At 38.9% G+C, this 26,621-nt stretch overlaps 1 protein-coding gene across 1 annotated transcript in view; it reads right to left on the bottom strand.

Moving 5' to 3' along the window:
- C2H10orf67 (chromosome 2 C10orf67 homolog) overlaps window positions 1-26,621 on the bottom strand; it is a 189,797-nt gene that overhangs the window by 51,094 nt on the left and 112,082 nt on the right. The window contains exons 10-11 of the mRNA XM_038532058.1: window positions 17,748-17,807; window positions 16,945-17,121 (exon numbers count right to left, since the gene is read on the bottom strand). Of these exons, the coding sequence (XP_038387986.1) occupies window positions 16,945-17,121; window positions 17,748-17,807 (237 nt within the window). The remainder of the gene's footprint in view (window positions 1-16,944; window positions 17,122-17,747; window positions 17,808-26,621) is intronic.

Raw genomic sequence — 26,621 nt, 5'->3', positions numbered from 1 at the left:
TATTCAATTTGAAATAGCATCTCGGTGATGTAAACTGTGCCTGTCACTTACCTTCTTCAAACTCCTCAAATTTACAGGGGTCCCGTGAGTAGTTGGGTCATTTTAGTAGAAATTGCAGAACTGTACTGAATTCAAGGTCTTATTAAACAAAGTGGGAACTGGGGTGGCAAGCAGCACATAATGAAACTCTGAAACTGGCTTAGTTCGATGGAGGAGGGAGCCAGACAAAGCAACGACCACCACAAGATGCCATGGACATCTGCAGAGAACACAGGACATGCTCTCTAGGTTGCCACAAAGCATGGAATGTGCATTTGAACCAATCTTATTTATATCTGAAGGAATAGAGAGAACCTAGTGGACATCAGCTGCCACAAATAAAAATAAAAGTTTGAAGTAACAGCCATAAAAGCTATAGTTTATTGAGTGCCTACTATATGCCAGGCACTTCACACTGTTTATTTCTGAACACTAAGCTACTGACTTCTTCATTCATATTCCATTAATTTTTTAAAAAGATTTTATGCATTTATTTGAGAGCGAGTGAGCACACGCATGCGCAAGCAGGGGGAGAGGCGGGGTGGGGAGGGAGAGGGGGAGAATTTCAAGTAGACTCAATGCTGGGCACGGAGCCCCTATTAGGGGCTCAACCCTACTACCCTGAGATCAGGACCCGGCCAAAATCAAGAGTCGGCGCTCAACTGACTGAGCCACCCAGGTGCCCCTCCTATTACTTTAGATTTTTCATGATAGATCATGCATGCATGTATTTTTTTAAATGAACTGCAAATAGCATACATAAACCTGAAACTCTCACTTCCCAGAAGCTAAGATTTGGTTTGCTCATTGTGTTTCGTTTTCATTTTTCTCATCATTATTATAAATATATAACAGCCTTTTTTGATTTGGGCTTCCTTCACGAATAGAGATGAAGCATTTAAAGCATTCACATTACCTTCCACCTTCTCTCTCTCCCTCACATGCCTAGGTGTTTTTTAATTTGCAAATGTTTAGCTTATATCATAGTTGCCTTTATTATCATTTCAAAATATGTCAACATCTGTATTTTGACTTAACTCCCTGCTGTGAAAAATGGGAAATTTATTTAGTCTTCTTTTCTCCCCAACACTCCTCTCTCTCAACCTCCCAGTTTTTGGAAGGAATGCTACTTTTACAATGTTAAAGTCTATAGGATTGTTCTCAAACTATAATTAAGTGCCCCAAACTTTATCTACACTGATTCTAAAAAGTGAAATGTGTTTTTGTAAATATTATTTACTATAGGACCAAGTAGTGTACTTGGCTTCATAGGGACAGAAATGTAAAACTGTAACTAAGCTTTGCCACTGAAAGGAGGCTCTTCCCAGTACTGGTCTAATGTGACAACTTTTAATTTTTGTAGCTCCCCTTACTTCTGAGTCACACTGACTTTCTCCTTCTTGTGTCCATATCATCCTGCATATTGGATTCTTTCTGTGTTTGGTTAAAGTATTTCTTGAGTAATTTCTTTTTGACAAGTTCCAAGTATAATAAACTTTCCGAGTTTTTCCATATTCAAAAATATCTTTATTTTTCTTACATACTCACTTGAGACTTCAGTTGGATATAAGAATTAGGATTCAAGAATTTTTCCTTTTGAAAACTTTGCTTTATTTTCCTGCAGCAATCAGTAATGCTGATGAGAAAAGTAGTTTCCTTGGTTTTGTTCTGTTATAGATAAAGTGTCTTCGTCACTTTTTAATTCTTAGAGACCTAAAATTTCACCAGGATGTACCTGCTATTTTCATCAATTCTAAGACATATTCTGTGTCCCACCCAGTGTTTTAACAGCTTTGAAATTGAGATGGCTTACAACTGGTGTGCACATCACAATTCAATAGGCTGCAGTTTTGCCTTGCTAGTGGTACACAAAATTAAAATGTCTTACCACCATTGGCATCTGAGATTTGATAAAGTACAATAGATACTCTGCTTTTCTTTTGAATCCTGCTCAGCACTTGATGGGCCCTTCCATCTGACTTTTAAGGTCTCTTTGCTTTAGTTTATGGAAATTTTCTTTTATTTACTTTCATTGTACCTGTCTTGCTTCCTGAAAACTCTATTAGAAAGGTATTAGACCTCTTGCTTGGATCCATCCTCCATATTTTAACTTTTCTCATAATTTCTGTCTGCCATTTTGCACTATTTTCTAAGTGACATTGTTCACTTAGTCTTCCAAATTATTTTTTAAAAAGATTTTATTTATTTATTTGAGAGAGAAAAAGAGCGAGCACACACAAGTGGTGGCAGGGGCAGAGTCCCAACCCAACGTGGGACTCAATCTCACAACCCTGAGATCATGACCAGGGCCGAAATCAATAGTCAGACACTTAACCAACTAAGCCACACAGGGCTCTTCCAGGTTATTAATTGGGTTTTCAGCTGTGTCAATTCTATTATTCAGCCATTGCTGTCTTCTTGTTGTTGTTGCTGTTATTGTTACTTCCAAGAAATTATTCCTTCCCTGAGACAGTTCCTTTCTCACAGCTGTCTGTCCTTCCTTAATGGAGAAGTTTCTCATGAATGTTTCCCAAAATATATTTATGTTAAAAATGTCTTTTAAGTTCTTGCCTGTCCCCTGAGTTAACCATTTCCTATAGAGCCAATGCTGTTTGTTCTCTTTCTTTTTTCACTCACTAAATATTTGCTGAATTCCTACTGTGTGATGGGAAACTTCTAGGAACCGAAGATACAATAAAAAGCAGAACAGGGCTGAAGTAGAAGGCACATATTTGAGATGCATTATAAAAGAGGTAGAACTTAGGGCATTCTTTGAATAAGAAGGAAACTGCTCATAATTGCTTATTTGGGCAACTAGATGGACAATGGAACCATTCACTAAGAAAAGAAAAAATAATTGGAATAGGGCAATTTTGTGTGCTAGCATTATTTTCTTATTTAATGAAAAATAATTTGGTAAGTTCAGATTCAAATACTTTGAGTTTGAGAAACCCATGGCACATTCAAATGAGGACATATAGGGACGCCTGGGTGGTTCAGTGTTTGAACGTTTGGCTTCAGCTCAGGGTGTGATCCTGGGTCCTGGGACGAAGTCCCACATCGGGCCCCCTGCAAGGAGCCTGCTTCTCCCTCTGCCTATGTCTCTGCCCCTCTCTCCGTGTCTCTCATGAGTAAATCAATAAAAATAAAAAACAAACAAAGGAGGACATTTAATAGGCAAGCTTGGAATCTGGAATTTGGGCATGGGGTTCATCCTAGAGATATAATTTGGAGTCACCAATAATTTGGCTGAAGCTGAAGACTTGGAGAAGGCCATTCATAAAGTTTAGAGAGAGAGAAAAGCAGAAGGTCTGGGATAGAAGCCTGTGTGCAGGGGTGACTGACCTGCAGTTCTGACTTATTCTTCACTGACAGGGACTTCCCAAACCTGGACTCTAACCTGCTGCTGTTACCTTAGTTCTCTAAACTCTTAACTCTCACTCCATCAGTCCTCACAGTCCTGGAGGGCCCTATGGTGGCCTTAGAACTACCCAGATAAATGTTCCTTTAATTGTTGACACACTGTCTCAAACTCCCTACAAGAAACCACCAACTACTGCTACCAACACTGTGACTCAGTCTTCTCAAAGCCCATGTGACAGGAAGCTAGACCAATAACAGCAATTTAATTAAAACAACAAAAGCCTTTGTTATTATTAGCCCTCCTTGGATTCAAAAAAGTGAGGAACATCACAGTGGCATATACACTTTTTAGAATCTTCCCAACCTATTTGTTCTCAAAGAGCACAATCCACTCGAACAGCCTTTCTTCCCCAGGCAGAAGGAGAGTGAGTTGACTGTCATTTGGTCAATAATGGACCAAGGAAATCACCTGTGTGGTTCAGTGGTTGAGAGTCTGCCTTTGGCTCAGGTCGTGATCCCAGGGTCCTGGGATCAAGTCCTGCATTGGGCTCCCCACAGGGAGCCTGCTTCTCCCTCTGCCTATGTCTCTGCCTCTCTCTGTGTGTCTGTCATGAATAAATAAATAAAATCTTAAAAAAAAAAAAAGAATTCCAAGCTTTGGAGGACACCTGACAGTAGGCCATTGGGGAAAGAATTAACCCAAATTATAAAAAGTAATCCATAAAAAGTCAGGAAAACAATTTGGTAAAACAAAATAAGTTCCCATGTAGAAAGACATTTGTATTTATTTACTTCACTATATTCAAAGTCATATCCACAACTGAAAATTTATTAAAAAGACTCTGTGTTTAAATTCAGATATAGTAAACATGAGTTTCAATTTTTCAAGGCTCCCTTTTCCTGCCTCTCATATAATGATCAACTCTGTAATAACTAAAGATAAGACTGTTGCTAAAGCATATCTTCTCTAAAGCAAATAATTATTCAATCTCTCCAAAAGACAATATTTCTACAATGACGAAGATAGCTTCTCTTTTCATTAAAAAAAAAAAAAAAAACACCATATGTAGACTAGAGTGTTTGCTCTCCAGTTTAAGTTGAACTTTCAACTTTACTACAGCATGTTAGATTGAATCCTGGCTTTGTCCACATTAAACTGTCATTTTGTTTTGTCAGCTGCTGGCATTCCACTTTCTCTGGAATATGCATGCTGGTCTTTATGTGGCTACTTCATTGACAGGTGCAAAGATTGGACAGCTAAACAATACATAGAGGTGAAAATGAATGATTATATTAATATAAAAGTAGATAACTTCCAAAGTAGGAAAATGTAAATTGAATAATTATGAAAATAACCAAAAATTGTGATTAGAAAGAATTTATTATAAGTAGTTCTTGGTTTCTTTTGAATTTGTGCACATAACCAAAAAAAAAACCATAAAATTAAGAAATAAGGTTCATTTATAACAAAGGTTATAATGCTAGTTTGTTTTCCATTTTAAGCACTGAAACATGTTAAAAATATGTTAATCTTCTAAATTAGGAATCAATAGCCAAGGTCTATAATAACAGAACACATGCAATTATGTTTATTAATCGCCATAAGACTAACCATATTCCTGACCATATCCACTTTCTCCTTTTCTTGTCAATGAAAGAATCATTACATTCTCCTCTTTCTCATAATTTCCACAAATTTCCCTCTTCTCAAACTTTGGCCATTCTTTCTGGACTTTACTGTCTCTTTGCCTCTCGCTCCTTTAAACCATTAAATATATTACTATCAAAACAATCTTTCTAACTCACCATGAAGTAAGATAATCTTTTGTCTCTAAAATTTCATTAATCTTGACTTTTACATGAACATTTCTTTTCTTTTTACCTTCTATGTCAAGCAACTATTGTTTAAACACCAGAGTGTATCTGTGGGTCCTGGTTGGTGGTGGGGAGGGGTGAAGAGGGAGGACAAACATGTGAAGAGGGCAGAAGGAGCCTGTGTGCTGACAATTTGGAGAAAAGAGACTGGAGAATTAGGAACATTGAAATAAAATATGAGGCTGCATGCAAGCAAGTATTAATCATTGAATAAGCCAAAAGTAAAAACAAAACATTTAATGACATATATCACCAGTGAATTTTCTTCTAACAAAATTGTTAAGCTAGGGAATTCTTTTAAAAATAGGATAAGTCTTCATCTGATGTGCTCCAAGGCCCATTTGATGTGCCCCAAGGGTGCCAATTCATGTCTGCCAGGGGGCTTTCAAACATCTTGGTGGATGATGGAACTACAAAGCCCTACAGAACCCAGACTGATCTGAACTATATGCAAATCTCAAGACAAAAGTCTATGTGGGTTTGGCCTCCTCCTCTGGTTCCTTATCATCCTAGACTTTACATACACACCTTTTATCAAACTAATCTAAAAAATTTGTAACCAAAACTCTTCCATGATGGAAATGTCTTTATTAAAGATGATGAAGCCATTGTTTATAATACCAAGAGGGTAGAAACAACATCTCTGGAAGGTATTGTTAAATTGACAGAGATTAGTTAAGTAAATTATGCTACCTCCATGGAGTAAAATACTCTACACAATTGATTATATGTATTGAATGATGTTCCCATATATTTACGTGTGTGTGCAAATCTGCATCAAGATTTGTCTGAGGGCAGCCCCGGTGGCGCAGCGGTTTAGCGCCGCCTGCAGCCCAGGGTGTGATCCTGGAGACCCGGGATCAAGTCCCACATCAGGCTCCCTGCATGGTGCCTGCTTCTCCCTCTGCCTGTGTCTCTGCCTCTCTCTCTCTAGCTGTGTCTCTATGAATAAATAAATAAAATATTAAAAAAAAAAAGATATGTCTGAAAACAGGACGCCTGGGTGGCTCAGTGGTTGAGCACCTGCCTTCGGCCCAGGGCATGATCTCAGAGTCCCGGGATCGAGTCCCATACCGGGCTCCCTGCATGGAGCCTGCCTCTCTCTCTCTCTCTCTCTGTCTCTCTCTCTTTCATGAATAAATAAATAAAATCTTTTAAAAAAAGATTTGTCTGAAAGGATGGTCACAAGGAGTTTTTAACAATTACCTCTGGGTGACAGGATTCTTTTTTACTTTCTTCTTTGACATTTTTAAAATACTTTTCTTTTTTTTTAAGATTTTATTTACTTATTCATGAGAGACACAGAGAAAGAGGAAGAGATACAGGCAGAGGGAGAAGCAGGCTTCCTGCAAGGAGCCTGATGTGGGACTCGATCCCGGGACCCTGGAATCACAACCTGAGCCAAAGGCAGATGCTCAACCACTGAGTCACCAGGTGCCTCTTTTCTTTGACATTTCTTTACTGAGAAAATTCTGTAGAAGTATGAGTGTTTTATAAAAAAAAGATTCAGGCTTCTGGCATCCCACATAAGAAGAAAAAAAAGCCACTGCCATACTAATTACTAGAAAAACCCAGATACACTACAAAGTCACAACTTGTTTTGGACCCATTAGAAAACTGAGGTCACAACTAGGCAACATGAATTCCAAAGAGGAGCAAGACCTTGCAATGGAAGATGTGATGCATGAATAGTCTCATCTACAGCAGAAGCAGTATCATGTCAATTGCAACACAAGCAGATAAAAAAAAATAAACTAAAATGTAAAGAACCACTGAAGAGCAAGTACAGGTTAACAGAGCAGTCTGAACTAGCTGGGGTGACATGTTAAAAGGCGGGTTCACACTCACCCTCAGCTTTTTACCTCATGTCCTACCAGAAGCTCATGAGGATAACTGAGAGCAGGGCAGGACAGTTGTTGATAGTGCAGACTTCAGGAGGGTATCAGCTCATGCTAAGAGAAAAAGTATCTTCCCTGAGACAGAAGAAAAGTCTTAAATCCCTCGAAAAAGGGAAACAAACTCTCTGGCCAATCAGACTCAAAGAACGTGATTGGTGGAGAAGTGTAAGACACCAAGTTCCACCCACTTCTCCCAGGGCATTCCTTTCTAGGAAAGAAAAACTTTCAACTGCTGGGGAGGGCAGCAAAGCTTCTTGCTTACAGAGCATAAGTGAAGACATATTCTGGTAAGGGGAAACAATTAAAGAAACATTTTTCTTCCCTGTAAGCAATTGTCCTGGGTCTTAGAGTTTAATAATACCAAGTAGAGGTTCCTACTATTGCAGAAGGGACAGGAAACTTCTGCCCAAGGCCAGTTTCAGATCAAGCAGAAGTAAACCACCGCAGGGAGGAGGGGCAAGAATCCTGAGAGAGCCCAATTCTGAGACCCAAGTACACAGCAATCCCCAAAGACTGATCTGGATTAGAACAAGAGAGGACCTTCTCTGCCTCACTTGCAGAACACCAAACAATAGCTGCCTACTACTGAGGAAGGGTAGCATCAAGAGAAAGACCTCTGTGGCACAAGTGGACAGGTTTCTGCTGAAGTTGAGGGTGCATCAGCACACGGACAAAAGTACTCTCTTTCTCTCACTCTCACTCCAAGCACGTATCCCTGCAAATGGAACATCATGACTGCTGTCAAGAAGAACCACAGCAACCACCAAACTCAACTCAGCTTCTAGCTAGACTGGCTGAACTCCTTACAATAATAATCTGATATAAGAAGATGCATGCTGTTTCCAGATGTGCATACTGTTTACTTCACTTTGTACTAGTCTATACATGATGTTTGGTATTTAATCAAAAATTATGAGGCAGACAAAAAAGCAAGGAAAAAAGAACCTATTGTCAGGAGATAAAGCAATCAACAGAATTGGATTCAAAGATGACCTAGATCTTGGAACTATCAGATGGAGAGTTTAAAATAACTATAACTAACTATAATTAAAATGTTAAAGAAGCTAGGAGAAAAGGTAAACAACATGGATGATAATAGTGAATTTCAGCAGAGAGATGAAAAAAATAGATATAGATATATACACATATATATGTAAAAAATCCAATGAAAATACTAGGAATGAAAAAGAGAACATTAAAAATCTGATGACTCATTCCTCAGATTCAATACACCTGAGGAAAATAACTAGTGAATTTGAAGGTATGAAAAAGAAATTCTCCTAACTGAAACACAAAGAGGAAAAAATAGTTCACAATTGGTGAGCAAGACATCCAAGAGTTGTGGCACAGTATCAGTCTAGCATATGTGTAATTGGAGTTGCAAGAGGAGAAGGGGGAGAGAGAATGGGGTAAACGAGATAATTGGAGATATTGTTCAGAGGTTAATCAAAGACAAACCACAAGTTCAAGAAGCTCAATCAAAGGACAGAGAGGGAATGCATTTCCAGAAGACCTGCACCTGAAAAAAAGAAGTTCTTCAGGAAGAGAGAATGTGATACCAGATGGAAATGTAGATCACTTAGATCTACATTAAGAATGAAAAGTTCCAGGGGGATGACTGAATGGCTCAGTTGGTAAAGCATGCGACTCTTGATCTCAGGGTTGTGAGTTCATGCCCCACATTGGATTTGGAGCCTACTTTAGGAAAAAAAAGATTAAAAAATAAAAGTTCTGGGGGTCCTTGGGTGGCTCAGTGGTTTGGCACCTGCCTTCAGCCTGGGGCGTGATGCTGGTGTCCTGGGATTGAGTCCCGCACTGGGATCCCTGCATGGAGCCTGCTTCTCCCTCTGCCCATGTCTCTACCCCTCTGTGTGTATGTGTGTGTCTCTCATGAATAAATAAATAATTTTTTTTAAAAATCAAAAAATCAAAAATAAAAGCTCCAGAAATGGTATAAGGGAAAGTGTCAAATGCATTTGCATTTGACAAATCTTGCTGTGACAAATTATATCAGTTTTTTTATATGAAAACATATTAAAGTTGAAAAGGAGACATTTGAAGCAAGATGAATGGCCAGACCTGAGTTTCATAACTTTTTGGAGAGCACTTAAGAAATACTATCTTCACCACTGAGACTAACTATGCAGTAGAAAATTGCCAAAGGTTCCTAAAAATTGCAGTGACTTCTTATTGATCTCTTACCAACTGGTTATTTGGATGCTTCAGTATGAAATCTTTTTAAAATTGTTTTCCTAATACTTATTCTCCTTAGCTCTTCCAATGGTTGTATAAAAATCTGTTTATAAAAAACTGTTTATTAAAGTCTTTCTAATCTTAACATAAGTAATTAACTTAAAATATGTTTATGCCTTATTTCATGAAAACCATTAGAAATAGGGCAGCCCCGGTGGCCTAGCAGTTTAGCGCCCCCTTCAGCCCAGGGTGTGATCCTGGAGACCCGGATTGAGTCCCTCGTCAGGTTCCAGGCATGGAGCTGGCTTCTCCCTCTGCCTGTGTCTCTGCCTCTCTCTCTCTCTCTCTCTCTCTCTCTCTCTGTGTGTGTGTGTCTGTCATGAATAAACAAATAAAAACTCTAAAAAAAAAAAAAGAAAACCATTAGAAATACTATGTATCTTCATCAGACTTACATTCTAGGCCATGTCCATTCAGGCTCGTGTCAATCAATTCTGGTGACATGAAGAGACCTGTGTAGCTCAGTCAGTTAAGCAGCTAACTCTTGGTTTCAGCTCAGGTCATGATCTCAGGGTCCTGACATCAAGCCCAATGTCAGGATCCATGCTCAGTGGGGAGTCTGTTTGAGGATTCTCTCTCTTCCTCTCCCTCTGCCCCTACCCCTGCTCATGTTCTCTCTCCCTCTCTCTAAAATAAATAAACAAATCTTTAAAAAAAAATTCTGGTGGCATGAAACTGAATATGGGCTCACCATATGTATACTTTTAGCCAATGGATTGATTGAACTCCATAACACTTCGTGGCATTGGTTGTAGGTAACTACTTCTTGTAGTATATTAAATTATATTATATTACATTCAGATAGCCTCATATATATATTCATATATTCAACAGAGGTATGGTTGCCACCTTGAAATTGGTGAAGAAGGTCTTCAAGCTATTTTCAGATTTTTAAAAGTCTAAATGAAAGTACCTTGATTCTCTAATAAAGTTGTATATCTTAACAATCCTTAAGAACTCTTTGGATTTGGCTGGCATTAAATCAATTCCGTGAAATATCACTGGTTATCTAAGATTGATTAGATATGCAAGGTAAGAGGGTAAGAGTAATATGTACTAAATGAATAAGTCAGGGAAAACAAATAACTTTAATTTGTTCCTTTTTTATGGACAAGCAGAGACTACAGGAATAGAAAACAAAGGGATATTAAATGAAGAAAAGTTCAAGTACCATCCTCCATGAAATTATATTCCTTCCAAAGAAAAAAAAATTGCTGTATTGTAAAATCATCCCCAGGGTGTGAGGACAAAGCTGGGACTTGTGGACACTGGGCCTCAAATGGTCAGGGCTGGAGAAACTGACAAGTTAGTAGAGTTAGATCTAAAGGGGGAGGCCAATATTCCAATGCCCAGTGTTCAGGGGCGTGCAGCTACCTCAGGCTTGGCTCTGGCCAGCATCCATACTGCAGCAGTCCTGTGGTAATAAGTTCTATGACAGAATTCATGGCACCAAGTAGCAGAATTTGTACATGCAATAAGGGCAGTTAGAATGAGCAACAATATGTCAAGAGTTCATGAGAGTAAGACCCAAGTCCAGGCAGTGTCAGGACTCTGGCTAAATGACCTAGTGTTCAAGACTGGCCTCAACTTCCAGTGGGAACTGGAGAGAAATCCACAGCTGAAACCCAAGCAAAGCAATAAAGCAACACCATGCATGGAGGGGCAAGATGGCTGCTCTGTGGGTACCTGAATGTCAAGGATGATACGTCTGTTACCATTAGGGTGGTACATGTGGTCAGGACCTAGCAACTGCCCTGCCTGAGAGTGCCTAAGGAAGAATAAAAATTGATACAGATCTCAAATTTATTTTTTTCTGGATTTCCACAATTGTATCTTAGATCCTTAATTAAGTTATATTAAAATATTATAAACTCTACAAATAAAATGCCATCACTGTTCCTCCAGAACATAACAAGAAGACAAAGCATTAAAACCCATTATGTGATCTATAGATCTATAAAGAACTTAAACTCAACACCAAAGAAACAAACAAATCCAATCATGAAATGGGCAAAATACATGAAAGAAATCTCACAGAGGAAGACATAGACATGGCCAACACGCACATGAGAAAATGCTCTGCATCACTTGCCATCAGGGAAATACAAATCAAAACCACAATGAGATACCACCTCACACCAGTGAGGATGGGGAAAATTAACAAGGCAGGAAACCACAAATGTTGGAGAGGATGTGGAGAAAAGGGAACCCTCTTACGCTGTTGGTGGGAATGTGAACTGGTGCAGCCACTCTGGAAAACTGTATGGAGGTTCCTCAAAGGGTTAAAAATAGACCTGCCCTAGACCCAGCAATTGCACTGCTGGGGATTTACCCCAAAGATACAGATGTAATGAAACGCCGGGACACCTGCACCCCGATGTTTCTAGCAGCAATGGCCACGATAGCCAAACTGTGGAAGGAGACTCGGTGTCCATCGAAAGATGAATGGATAAAGAAGATGCGGTTTATGTATCCAATGGAATATTCCTCAGCCATTAGAAATGACAAATACCCCCCATTTGCTTCAACGTGGATGGAACTGGAGGGTATTATGCTGAGTGAAAAAAGTCAATCGGAGAAGGACAAACATGATATGTTCTCATTCATTTGGGGAATATAAATAATAGTGAAAGGGAATAGAAGGGAAGGGAGAAGAAATGTGTGGGAAATATCAGAAAGGGAGACAGAACATGAAGACTCCTAACTCTGGGAAACGAACTAGGGGTGGTGGAAGGGGAAGAGGGCGGGGGGTGGGGGTGAATGGGTGACGGGCACTGGGGGGGGCACTTGAAGGGATGAGCACTGGGTGTTATTCTGTATGTTGGTAAATTGAACCAATAAAAAATAAATTTATTAAAAAAAGAAAAAAGAGAGAGAGAGAAAAAAAACCCCCAAAAAACCATTATGTGGGCAGCCCGGGTAGCTCAGCGGTTTAGCACCGCCTTCAGCCCAGGGTGTGATACTGGAGACCCGGGATCAAGTCCCATGTCAGGCTCCCTGCAGGGAACCTGCTTCTCCCTCTGCCTGTGTCTTTGCCTCTCTCTGTGTCTCTCATGAATAAATAAATGAAATCTTAAAAAAAAAAAAAAAAAAACATTATGTGGTTCTTTTTTTTAAAGCTTTATCAATATTATCTCATTAATTATTCCAATTCTCCTCGTCGTAGCCTTTCTTACCCTTGTTGAAGGAAAAGTTCTAGGCTATATACAATTCCGAAAAGGGCCCAATATTGTAGGCCCATATGGTCTTCTCCAACCCATCGCCGATGCAGTAAAACTTTTTGCAAAGAAACCCCTACGACCCCTCACATCCTCTATATCTATATCCTAGCACCCATCCTAGCCCTATCACTAGCCCTTACCATACGAATCCCCCTTCCCATACCTTATCCTTATTTATTTATTCGTGATAGAGAGAGAGAGAGAGAGAGAGAGAGAGAGAGGCAGAGACACAGGCAGAAGGAGAAGCAGGCTCCATGCACCGGGAGCCCGACGTGGGATTCGATCCCGGGTCTCCAGGATCGCGCCCTGGGCCAAAGGCAGGCGTCAAACCGCTGAGCCTCCCAGAGATCCCCCATCATGTGATTCTTATCTAAAAACATTTTTCCTTTGTGTAACAAAAATTGAATATGATTTTCGCTAAGATCTTTTCAGTCCCAAATATACTGAAAGTATTCAATTTATCATCGAACTACTCAGAATAAGACAATGTAGAAAGTAATAGCCACTTTCAATTGACTTCTATATATAATAAAACTCAGCTTGCCAATTTTGGAGAGCATAATCTAAAGATGAATTCATTTTAGTGGCAAATAAAAATTTTGATTTTGAAATAAAACAAGTATAGAGTATATGATTCTAATAATCCCTACATTGTAAAGCTATTTGATGAAAGATCTAGTACAATATGGAAAACTCTTTTGTGTCAACAAAGTCTCTCAAAATACAGTGAGTATCCTTTGACAGCCTCTGAAGACCATGCACATGCGCAGGATGATCCTATCTTTGGATCAAACAGCCATCCACTCTGGCCAGATCCACAATGGCAAAATGCAGGCTTTCCCATGTTGCTCTGCAGAACTCTTAACTGCCTGCCCTACCAAGCAAAGCCAAGATTAAAAAGAATGAAATAATGAAACAATAAACAGATTATATTATTTTCTTCTCTGGTGATGTTTATTTCAAGCTTCATGTGGAATTTAATCAAATAAGAGGTTTGCATAGGAGGACAACGGTCAATTTCAGAAAGAAAGATTTTTTTTTCCCCTCACCTACCTAGCCTATAATCCTATAACAATCATTCTCTATTTTATAATAATATTTTTATTAAATCACTAGCTTGCAGGGTGAATGTGATCATAATTGCAAGACTATTGCGGAAATATTTTACCTGACAATTTTTAAATGTGAAAAGAATAATGGTCTAGAGTTTTTATTGAAGTCCTCTATGCTGTACAAATTGCTTTGTAGTGAGTGAACTTTAAGGATGCGGACGTGATTGACTTTGTCCATGTCCCATTTCCCACACAGACAGTCCTAATGCTTTCTGCAGATCTAAGCACACACCATATGTTCTATCAGCATAGACCAGGTTACCCCATGGAAGCTCAGAAGTCTTCCAGGGAAGCATTTACTGGGTGCAACCTTAATTAACTAATTACCCTGGGGAGAGGGGAGGAGAGAGGTTTGCAAAAACCCCTGGGAATCCAATCTAACCTTGTTACGTGAAACTTTAGTATTTGAAATGTTTCACAGATATCAAAAAATAAACTTTACACAAAACACTGTGCAAATACAAATTTTATGTTGTGAAATCTTTCATAAATAGAAATCAAACAGCAATGTTCCTATCGTGCTTTTCAGACTGGCTAAACACTCAGTTTATCACTGTGTACTCCACTATGTGAAGCACGTGTGCAGTTCCCACCGAATGACACAGATTTCAAAAAAATAAGTATGATTAATTAGATAAGATAAATGACTGATGTAAAAAGTTCCTTCGGCGAGCTCTCTGTTTGGTCATTTGCATGCGATACATGTCGCAAAACCCTTTAAAGACAATTTTTAAGAAGTCCAGCTACGTCAATGTCATGAAAGATTTAAAAAAGAAAAAAGAGGAAAATTAAAGTCAGTGTTCATAATGCATCAAGTTAATCTGCAGTGAAGACGGTGCCGCATGGAAAGATCAGATATAAGGGGGCACTTCTATGGAAATTACTAACAATGAAAATGTATATGATAGTGTTAATGGTGACCTAGAAAAATATACTTCAGTTTTAAATGGAGTCAATTAATAGAAATATGTGCACACCAGCTTATGTCACCTCCCCCCTCCTCCGGTCTAATTTTTACTTACGGTTAAACATTAACTTCTGAGTTTCTCCAGCTGACAACACACACTGTGAGGCTTTGGCAACATCAAAATAACAATCCTATATGGTCAGAAGGGGAGACTCTGACTCTAACAGAACATCCCACTGAACTGACACCTCTGAGAGATCCTATCAGCCCTGTCTCTCCTTTAGGATGCATCTTCTGTGACTGAGGACAAGTGGTTTTTTCTGCCCCTTGTGGCTGTGAACTTGGAAGCTCAAATTTCAGCTGGAAATCGAGAACCCTGGAGTTTTTTTAATCTGCCATTGTAGGGTTTAGTTAGGGCCTGGGGCAGCTCCCCGTGCGGCTCTGATCTTGGGGTTCTGCTGCTCGGTCCCACATACCTCCCCTGCTCTGCAGTCCTCCCGTCATCCTCTCAGAGCCTAAGACCCCAGACTCTGCCCACCCCCTCCACTCCCCACCGCCAAGGGACCTGATTTCATGGCAGCTGATGGAACCTTCTGGAACAGGGCACAGCCTCGGCCATATGCTCCCTAAGTCTGAGGCTGACACTAGAACCCCTCTCTCAGTTCGGCTGACCTGTCCCCCAGGTCAGCCGACAGCATTGCACACTCAGCCTCGGGGCTAGATTTCTTTTTGTTCAGTTTTTTGTTGTTGTTCTTTGGTGAACAAAAAACAAAAACAAAGCAAAGTAAACCCTACAAACACACACACACACACACACACACACACACAAATCGATAAACAAAAAACTTCCCTAAGAACTGCATTCTAAACATCTTCCTTCTAGAACCTAGGCACTGGTTGGTCATGCACCATTCCCCCCCCCCCCCCCCCCAAATAACATTCTCCTCCTTTGGAAATTACGCTGGTTTCCAGTTGTCTATACTTCCTGATTGGAAGTGGAAATACTTTCAGAGGAGAATGCTTTATCTCAGCCCCTGGGGTCTACACCAGGGCCTCTCTTCTCTACCTGCTGGCTTGCTCCTCTGCTGGGGAGGAGCCATGAGCCTTGCCCAGTGGGTGGTGGGCATGAGGGGTCTGTACCTTTGCATTTGAAACAAGGATGACACAGGCAGCATGATCCTGCTCTGCTCCTCCTGCCCCAAGTGTGAGAGAGGCAGACTCTGCCCCCACAGGAGGAGGAGGAAAAACAAGGCGAGGTGCAGGAGCCAGGCAGAGGAGTATGGGAAGGGCTACATGTTGGCTCCATGTATCACCAGGGGGCTTTTAAGCTTTCTAAAAATCAACATGGAAAAAGAGTTTTGACGAATTATACAACTCACGGTGCCCACAGGCCAGATCAGTTGCTCAGAGAACTACAATTCCTGTAGCTCACAGCAGAAGCAAGGTCTCCACAGGAACATTCTAAAGGGCAGGGTCGTGTCATGCACGATGATGAGCAGAGCTTTAGCGGTGTCCACACACCAAGTCAACATTGAGTTGACCGTCAGAGAGCTACCTCTTAACATGCTCTCTTATACAGACCAGTAGTGCTGCCTCGGGTCCAGTAAAAAGCAATTCTGATTATTTGGGGAGGATGATGGGTTGGGAGAGTAACAGCATATCATTCATGCACACGTGTCTCTGGTGATGTGAGTTCATCCAGTTGTCAACTGAGAATACTATGAGAAAATGGACTATATGGCTGCATGACACTCAGGGGATTTTCAGTATGCTGATTCTTTTTCTCTTTTTTTAAGATTTTGTTTATTCATGAGAGACACATAGAGAGAGGCAGAGACACAGGCAGAGGGAGAAGCAGACTCCATCCCGCGCCCCCGAGATCATGACCCACTGAGCCACCCAAGTGCCCTTTTCAGTAAGCTAGACAGGTCCTGGGCAGTAATGAGTTAGGAATTATACACCCTAGAAAGTGCTTGGAACATGGCTTATCTGTCTTGCTAATTTAATAGAGAGCCACTGAGCCTTAGTGGCTAAGCTAAATTAAACATCAACTTGTGGATAATGGTGGCATCCTCTTGGGCAGTCAGGGGGACCCAACAAGAACACCTTGGTGTAGAGACCTCCCTGCCCAGCTCAGGCATAGAGAGTAGGGGAACCTGATGTATGAGACGGTCGGCCTTGCTGACGTTGGCCTTGAGGTCACAATAGTGCTAATACAGTAGGGGCCCTCTGTGGACGCGGGTGTCCTAGGGTGGGGTCAGAGGACTGGTTCTTACCACGGGCTGCTCTTCCTTTGCAGATTTGTTTGGTGTCTTAACTATCTTGGTCTTAACAGTCGCTACAGTGAGGGAGGGTGAGTGTGACCTTGAAATGGCTCTATTTCTGGATGGAATCCTGGGCTGTGAGGGCCACGGAGACAAAGCGGTCTCTTTCACTTTGACTGGTTTCAGGCTCTGGCACACAAAGAGAAGGGGCTTTGTTATTCTCACTTCACTCTTCAGATTCGCATCCCTTTCTTTTCCTCCCTTGAGGGGGCATTGCATGGTCAAGTTTTCAGCCCCAAAGGGCGTAGATTCTGTTCCTTTGCCCAGTCCCACACTCCTTTTTTGGCCCGATTTAATGTGTAGGCTGGGTCTGTTTTTCCACACCTCCCGCTGATGCCACTGTACTAAGAAAAACCAACAGATCAGTGTTTTCTGGAAGCACCTGGAAAGGAGGGAGGGGGGTGAAGTGGCAGCTTGAGGACTGTATCTTATTTGTAGGAAGCTAGGGGAATAAAAGGTTGGAGTGAAGGGACAGGAACCCAAGGAGATAGGGTATGAACCTAACTAGGGCTTAGTGCACCAGGATGACACCTTCCCCTCTCCCTCAGCTGGGCATCCCTTCTTTGTTGGTTTATACCGTCTCATGGACCTCAGCCATTGGGATCCTGGACTCCCATCCACACTTTTAAGCATTTTCTCCTTCAAAATCAGATTTTGGAAAGTGAAAAGTCTCAGGACAGTATGTACACATTCTTCAACCCAGATGTCAGATTAGGGCATAGAATAAAAGAAGAAAAAAAAATTTAAATGCAAACCTTGCTGCCTGAGCTGTCCAACTTTTTCCTTATTTCCATGTCCTCCTTCTGTTTATTAATCTGTGAAATTGAAGGCACATATCATTTGTTATCATTTGCAAATATTTTAAAAAGGAGAATTTTTCTATTAAACTTCCTCAAGCAATGAAAGAATAGAATTATAAACCACTTAACTACTAACACTATTATGAGAACATAAATTATGCTGTTGAATATGAATTAGAAGAGAAAATAAATTTGTGCCAAGAAAAAAGCAATTGAAAGAGGTGAACAGAAAGAAATAAAATTGTGTTTAAAGTCATTAGCATTTGTTCATTGTTTTAAGCATAATAAGGATTATAGAGAAACATACATTGTTTGCTTTTGTGGTAATAATTCATCTCATATTATAATGATAACTATAAATCCCAGGTCATATAAAAGTTTTGGAGAAATTTCAGATAATTCAATAGCCAGACTTCAATAGCATAATGATGAAATTTTGATTTAAAGAGTCAATCCTAGGGATCCCTGGGTGGCGCAGCGGTTTGGTGCCTGCCTTTGGCACAGGGCACAATCCTGGAGACCCGGGATCAAATCCCACGTCGGGCTCCCGGTGCACGGAGCCTGCTTCTCTCTCTGCCTATGTCTCTGCCTCTCTCTCTCTCTCTCTCTCTCTGTGACTATCATAAATAAAAATAAAATAAAAATAAATAAATAAATAAATAAATTAAAATAAAATAAAATAAAGAGTCAATCCTAGTTTTCAGACATGAAAGGCTTTTTTCCCTTCCTAACCCCATAAGAGGCTTTTGATGATATCTATATAATTGAGATATAATCAATATATAACATTATATTAGTTTTAGGTCTACAACATAATAGTTCTAAATTTGTATATGTTGCAAAATGATGGCCACAATAAATCTAGTTAACATCCACCACCATAAATACAGTTTTTTTTTTTTTTTGTGATGGGAACTCTTAGCAAGATTTATTCTCTTAGCAATTTTCAAATCTATAATACAGTATTATTAAATATGGTCACTGTGTTGTACATTACATCCCCATGACTATTTATTTTATAACTGGAAATTTGTATCTTTTGATCACCTTCAGCCATTTCACCCACTTCCCAACCCACCTCTGGCAACCATCAATTCACTCTCTAAGTTCATTTTTCTGTTTTTTCTTTTTTTTCAGATTCAACATATAAGTGAGATTATACTGTATTTGTCTTTCTCCAACTTACTTCACTTCATATAATGTCCTTAAGATTCATCCATCTTGTGCACACGTCAATAATATTAAGCTGTTTTCATTATATGAATCTATGACTATTGCCAGTTATTCTAATTCTGGATAACCTTATGAAATTAAACAATGGTGAGATACACCTCTAATCATTAATCTCACTGGCATGACTATTTAAAAATTTTTCTCTCACCTACAGATAGAGCAGAATTCAACAGAAGGCAGTTCTGCCTCATGAAATCTTGAGGTCTAGGAGAATAGTAACTGAAGTCCATGAAGCATTGCATTAAGGAAGAACTGGGCAGGTGAGCTAAAAACAAGGAGAATGTACAAAGCTTGGATTTGTTTTAAATGCAGTGGGACACCAATGACAAATTTTAAGTGTGTGAGAGGGATGTGTTTGTGATATGATAATATTTACATTATGAAGTCATAATTTGGGGGGAATTATATTTCTGGTCACAGCTAAGTAACTGCTATGAAGCCAACCCTCCCACAGATGACAGCTAGACTTTTTTTTTAACTTCTGGAAAAAAAATGTTTTTAAATTACCTGAAGACAATGGCTTTTAACTTAATAGCAATGCTCAATCTGTCTGGGTGGAGCAACTGAAACTATGATGGAAAACTTGAAGCCTTTCAGGATTGCTGAAGACACTGTTAGGGCAACCATAGCTAGTGAAAGTCCCAAGGCAAGGAAATCCCAAAGAAAGCCAGACTGTGGAGCCTTCAACTTTGTGCATAAATTTTGCCCAAATCCTTAGCAGATGCCGGAATCACGCTTGGCAGTAAAGCTAATGCTCAAAGATTGAACTGAAATTTGAGCTCCCACCCACCACATGTGAGGCAGAGCTTGCAGTCTGAATCAAGTTAAGTGATTTTTTTTTTTTTTTAAGTAGGCTCCATACCCAACCTGAAGCTCAATGCAGGGCTTGAACTCACGACCCTGAGATCACTACTTGAGCTGAGATCAAAAGTCAGATATTTAACCTACTGAGCCACTTAGGTGTCCCTAACTGCCTGATTTTTAAAAATGACACATAATGTTCATAATGCCTGTAAAATCCCCCAAATGCTCAACATACAAATGTGTGTTGCTGATCTATGCTCACGTGAAAAGACTATTAATGTGGACTGACAGTGAGATAGGTAGCTCAAAAGTAGTGGAATGAAGTCTCTTAAGTGCTGAAGGAATGGAAAAAAGTAAAAAACTGTTAACTCGGATTTGTACTGACAGAAAATATCTTTCAAGATTGAAGGTAAGAGAAAGATACTTTCAGGTAAAGGAAAAATAGAAGGATTGTGTCACCAGGATAAACATTAAAGGAAGCTCCTCACACTGAAGAAAAATGATCCCAGGGAGAACATCCAATCTTTAAGAAGGAATTCAGAACATCAGAAATGGTCAATATGTAAGACTATTTTGTCTTAATCTTTCAAATACATATAACTGCTTAAAGCAAAAATCGTAGACATAAATACAATACATAAAACAATATTTCTATATTTTACATGAAACTGCCCTAAATTAACCTTAAGTAAACTGTAAAAGGTTATGGATGTAAATTGTAATTGCTAGAGCCACCACTAAGAGATAGGCAAAAAAGCCAAAATGATAATAAATTAAATTGGAATTCTACTATATATTAAAGGGACAGCAAGAAGAAGAAGAACAATAACAACAACAACAACAACAGAGGAAAGACAACAATGAAAAAATCCAGATAGGACACACAAAAAGCAAATAATAAAATGGTACACTTAAAGCTAATTCTATCAATAATAACATTGAGTGTTGATAGACTGAACAGTCTAGTTAAAATGCAGAAATAGGCAGAATGTATAAAAAAGAAACACTCAATTTTTACTGTCTATAACACAAGCACTTTAACTATAAATACACAGAGAGGCTGAAAATATATGTATTGAAAAAATGCAATGCAAACATAAGAAGGCTGGAGGTACTACATTTATACCTAACATGTATAGTAGATTTCAGGATTAGAGAATCACTAGAGATAGAGTGGGACATTTTATAATGATAAAAGGATCAATTTATGAGAATACATAATAATTATAAATGCAAATGGACCTAATAACAGAGCTTTAAAGCACATAAAGTAAAAAAATTTTTCAAAATTATATAGCCATATAAGACCGCTCTCTCAGCAACTGAAAGAACTAAACAAAAAAGTTAAAGACATATAGATGACCTAAAAAACACTATTACGGGCAACCCGGGTGGCTCAGCGGTTTAGTGCCGCCTTCAGTCCAGGGTGTGATCCTGTAGACCTGGGATCGAGTCCCGCGTTGGGCTCCCTGCATGGAGCCAGCTTCTCCCTCTGCCTGTGTCTCTGCCTCTCTCTCTCTCTCTCTCTCTGTCTCTCATGAATAAATAAATAAAATCTTTTTTAAAAATTAAAAAAATAAATAAAAATAAAAAACACTATTACTACCTTGATTTAATTGATAACTGCAGAATATAAATTATTTTCAAGCAGATATAGTACAGTAAATGATACATGATACACTATATGCTTTTTGGCCATGCAATAACTGCCAACAAATGAATAAAAATTTAAATCGTACAGAGGATGTTCTTTGATTACAGTGGAATTAAACTAGAAATGAATAACATAAATATTTGTAGGAAAATCACTAAATTTATAAATTAAACAACAGAATTCTAAAGCACAAGAGAAATCAGAAATTAGACAATGCTCCAAACTGAATGAAAATATAGGATATCAAAACGTGCATGGTGCTGCTTAGAGGGAGATTAATAGCTTTAAATGCCCAAATACAAATAATAAAAAGCCTGAGATCAATGATCTCAAGTTCCATCCTAAGAAGGTTAAAAAAAAAAAAAAAAAGAATACAGAGTAAGCAAAAGGTAAATAGAGGGGAGAAAAGGACAGAGATCAGAGCATATATCAATTAAATAAAAAAGAAAAAAATAGACCCAAAACTAATGTCTTGAAAAGATCAGCAAAATTAATAAAACCTCAACTAGATTGATTGAGAACATAATTTACTAAAACTGTAATAAAAGATGATTCATTATTTCAGATCCTATAGATACTATAAGGATTATAAGAGAGTGTTATGGAAAACCTCATACTGACAAATACATAATTAAATAAAGTGAAAAAATTGAATAATACAACTTAACAAAACACAAAATGAAATAGAAAATGTGAATAGCTCTATAGCTATTAAAGAAAACAAATCCGTTATCAAAAACTTTCGCATAAAGAAAACTCTAGGTGCAGGTGCTTTCATTGGTGAAGTCTATCAAACATTTTAAAAGAAATAACAGAAATCTTTTCACTAACACCACTAAAATTGTTTTCAGAAGATAGAGAAGACATATTTCTCAAGTCATTTTATGAAGCCAACATAACTCTAACACTAAAACCCAAAAAACATGCATATACACAAAGAAAGAAAATGTAGAGATCAATGTCTCTTATGAACATAGATTCAAAAGTGTTGAATCCTCAACATACTACTAGTAAATTGAGTGCAATAACATATAAAATGTAAGAAAGGTCACAATAGAGGGGTTCACCTCAGAAATGCAAAATTGCTTCAATATTCACAAACCAAAGTATTTCACCATATTACAGGATAAAGGAAAAAATATATAGCCATTTCAATAGCTGCAGAAAAAAACACATTTGATAAAATTCAACAGTCATTCACAAAAGGAACTCTCAGAAAGTAGGAATAAAAGGAAATCTTCTAACCCTGATAAATGACTGCCATGAAAAATCTATAGCCAAATCACACTTAATGATAACGTAATAAAGTTTGCCCCCCTCTGAGGCGGAGAAGGTGACAAGAATGCTTCTTCTCACCACTGTTATCTAACACTGTATTGCAGGTCCTAAATATTGTTATAAACACTAAAAAGAGAAGTGCCTGGATGGCTGGGTTGGTTAAGTGCCTGCCTTTGGCTCGGGTTATAATTCCAGGGTCCTAGAATTGAACCCCACATTGGGCTGCCTGCTCAGCAGGGAGTCTGCTGGTTCCTCTCTCTCTGCCCCTCCCCCCCCATTCGTGCTCTCTCTCTCAGGTAATAAATTCTTTTTTTTTTTTTCAGGTAAATAAAATCTTAAAAAAAAAAAAAGGAAAAGAAATAAAAGGTACAAAGCTTAGAAACAAATAAGTAAAATTATCTCTATTTACAGAAGACCTGATTGCTTAACATATCAAGAATCTACATGTTGTTTACATTTTAAGGAATCTATGAAATTACTCTATTAGGTGAATCTAGCATGTTGAAGAATACAAAGTTACAATAAAATTTATTGTATTTTTATTTTTTTAAAAAAGATTTTATTTACTTATTCATGAGAGGCACAGGGGGAGAGAGGCAGAAACAGGCAGAGAGAGAGGCAGGCTCCGTGCAGGGAGTCCGACGTGGGACTCTACCCCGGGACTCCAGGACCACGCCCTGGGCCAAAGGCAGGCACTAAACCGCTGAGCCACCCAGGGATCCCTGATTGTATTTTTTATATACCAGTACCAAACAATTGGAAATAAAACTTAAGGGCAGCCCCGGTGGCGCAGCAGTTTAGGGTATGATCCTGGAGACTTGGGATCCAGTCCTGTGTCGGGCTCCCTGCATGGAGCCTGCTTCTCCCTCTGCCTGTGCCTGTGCCTGTGCCTGTGCCTCTCTCTCTCTCTCTCTCCTTGTGTCTCTCATGAATAAATAAATAAAATCTTAAAAAAAAGGAAATAAAACAATTCCACTTCTAAATGCATCAAAAAAGGTAAAATATTTAGGAATAAATTTAACAAAAGATGTGCAAAAACCTCCACTGAAAATGAAAACATATTGGCAACAAAAATTAAAGAAGACCTAAATAAATAGAGATGTATACAATGCTTATGGGTTGTATGATTCAGTCTAGTAAAGTGTTCGTATGTCAATCTCCTGGAGTGTATCTGTACATTTTTATCACAATCCTAATCATGAAACAGTTTTTTTTTTTGTAAAAATGGACAAGTTGTCTCTCAAATCTATGTGGAAATATAGAGCATCTAGAATATTCAAAATGACTTTGAAAAGAACAAAGTTGGAGGACTTACTGTTACTTGTTTTCAAGACCCAGTATAAAGCCACAGAAATTAACGTAGTGTAGTACTAGCTTAAGGGTTAACAATTCATTACAACAGAATAGAGAACCCCAAACTATACCTGGCTGATTTTCAACAAAGTTTCCAAAGCAATCAACATAATGGGTGGGTGGCTCAGTTGATTAAGTGGCCAACTCTTGATTTAGGATCAGGTGATGATCTCAGGGCCCTGGGATCCAGCCCTGCCTCTGGTTCCTTGCTCAGCAGGAGTCTGCTTGAAATTCTCTTTCCCTCTCCCTCTACCCCTATCCCCATTTGCTTGCTCTCTTTCTCTTTCAAATAAATAAATAAATAAATAAATAAATAAATAAATAAATAAATCTTTTATATATATATGCATTTATATATGTTATGTATATATATATTATACACCTAAAGATAAGTTGTTTTGTTTTTTTTTTAGAAGAAAATATAAAAGAATATCTTCTTGACTTCAGGGTAAGGCAAGGGTTTCTAAGCATACATAAAGCAATATCCATAAAGGAAAGTAGCTGATAAATTAGGCTTTAAGATAAAGATATATTTTCCCATCAAAATACATTGTCAAGCAAATGAACAGAAAAGGTATAACCGAGGAAAAATATTTATAAAATGTATATCTGGCAAGACTGGTATCCAAGATAAATTTTCTCTATTGTAATTGTATGTTTAGTTTGGAAGAAACTTTCTAGTTATATCTAGCTTCTCTGCACTTATTCGCTAATAAAAAAAACCCTCAATATTTTAAAATGTACTTTTATTTTGAAATAATTGTAGGTTCACATGCAATGATAAGGAATACTATACCAAGAACCTGTAATACTCTGTACTTCCTTTCCCCTAATGTTAACAACTTGGAAAACTATAGTACAATATCACAACCAGGACCTTGACGTTGATACAACCCAGTAATATTATTCAGATTTCCCTAGCAGGCATTTGTATGTGTGTATTTCACTTCATACTAGTTCAGCACCTGTCAAGCCACAGAATCAACACACAGATCCCGTGTTGCCCTTTTGTAACACACCCCACTCCCATACTGTGCCCCTCTCCCCATCGTTAATCCTGGCAACCCCTAATTTGAGACCAAAAAATTTGAGAAACACTGGAAGAAACCTATAAATTAATACTGGAAAGTACATTGTAGTTAGTTCATATATCACGTAGCTGTGTCACATATGTATATTAACAGTGTTACCTGTTTATTAAAATCTATGTAATTCATGACATAGTGTGGGTTAAGTCATTTTCAACTAATCATTTTTAAAATTCATTCCTTTGTTTACTCATAATAAATATTTGAGTATCTACTCTGTAGCAGCCACCAGAGTAGGTTTTGGGGGCACAACTGTGAACAAGGTGGATTTCCTGATCTCAACTAGTTCACCAGATGAAAGTAGAGATAAGTCAACAGGCCATCTCTACAGAGCGTGAGTAGAGCTGAGAGGGAGTCTGTGTGCCATATAAACCTGGGGGTGGGCACATGGTCCGGGCTAGGGGAGTAAGGAGGAAGGGTTCCCAGAGGCCTTATCTGACATCTGACCTGAAGGATGAGCAGAAGCTAACCAAGAGAGGGTAATTTAGGAAGAGGGAACCACCTAGAAGAAATAGTACTCTGAGACATTTTGTAATAAACCTCTTGGTTATAGATAGACAAATATGTCTGCTGATTTCATCGGGCATGAATCACTGCAAGGGTCTGAGGGCTTCACTGTGATGGGTTTGGAACAATATTGGCTCAAGAGAACTTTTCCTTTCACAAGGTTTATCCTCTGCCTCTGTGACTAGAGGTAAAGTAGATTAAGAAGGCTGAGCAGGACTACCAGATGTCCAGGACTGTGTAGAGCAAGCACATTTTCTGACTGGTGGGTGGGAACTCACTGACAGTGAAACAGGGACCACAAGGATAGTAAAATTTGCTCTGCAGTCTGCTAAGTATATGGGGATGCAGTTACATTGAGACACTTCTCATAGCATGCTTCATTATCGCCACTATTCCCAGAGCTATAATGTAAATGCAGTATCCTACAGATCACTGAAAGCATCCCCCAGATTTCAAAGTGGTTCTCAGTCCTATGGCAGTAACTGTTGGCAAACCCTAGGTTCTGCTTGTGGAACACCATCGTCAGAACAGTGATAGTACCAATGAGGGGAACCTGGGTGGTTCAGTCAATTGGGCATCTAACTCTTGACTTCAGCTCAGATCATGATCTCGGGGTTGCAAGATCGAGCCCCCTGTGGGGCATCCTGTTGGATGTGGAGCCTGATTACGATCGCTCTCTCCCTCTCCTTTTGCCCCCATCCCCACTTGCATGCTCACTCTCTCTCTCTCTAAAAAAAATTAATTAAAAAATAATATATAGGAACAGTGATAGTACCAATGAGAAGTGATATAATAACCTAAATCTTATCAAATACACAGGCCTAGTCACATAAATTCAGTCATACATTTTATTATAGTAGATGTCCGGGTCACCAAAATGCTGGTTTCCTAGTTGAATGGCCAAACCTGCCA

This window comes from Canis lupus, chromosome 2, assembly GCF_011100685.1.
Source record: "Canis lupus familiaris isolate Mischka breed German Shepherd chromosome 2, alternate assembly UU_Cfam_GSD_1.0, whole genome shotgun sequence".
In the NCBI taxonomy this organism is placed as follows: domain Eukaryota; kingdom Metazoa; phylum Chordata; class Mammalia; order Carnivora; family Canidae; genus Canis; species Canis lupus.
The sequence above is the reverse complement of the archived record's forward strand: the minus strand, read 5'-3'. Positions and strand labels throughout refer to the sequence as shown.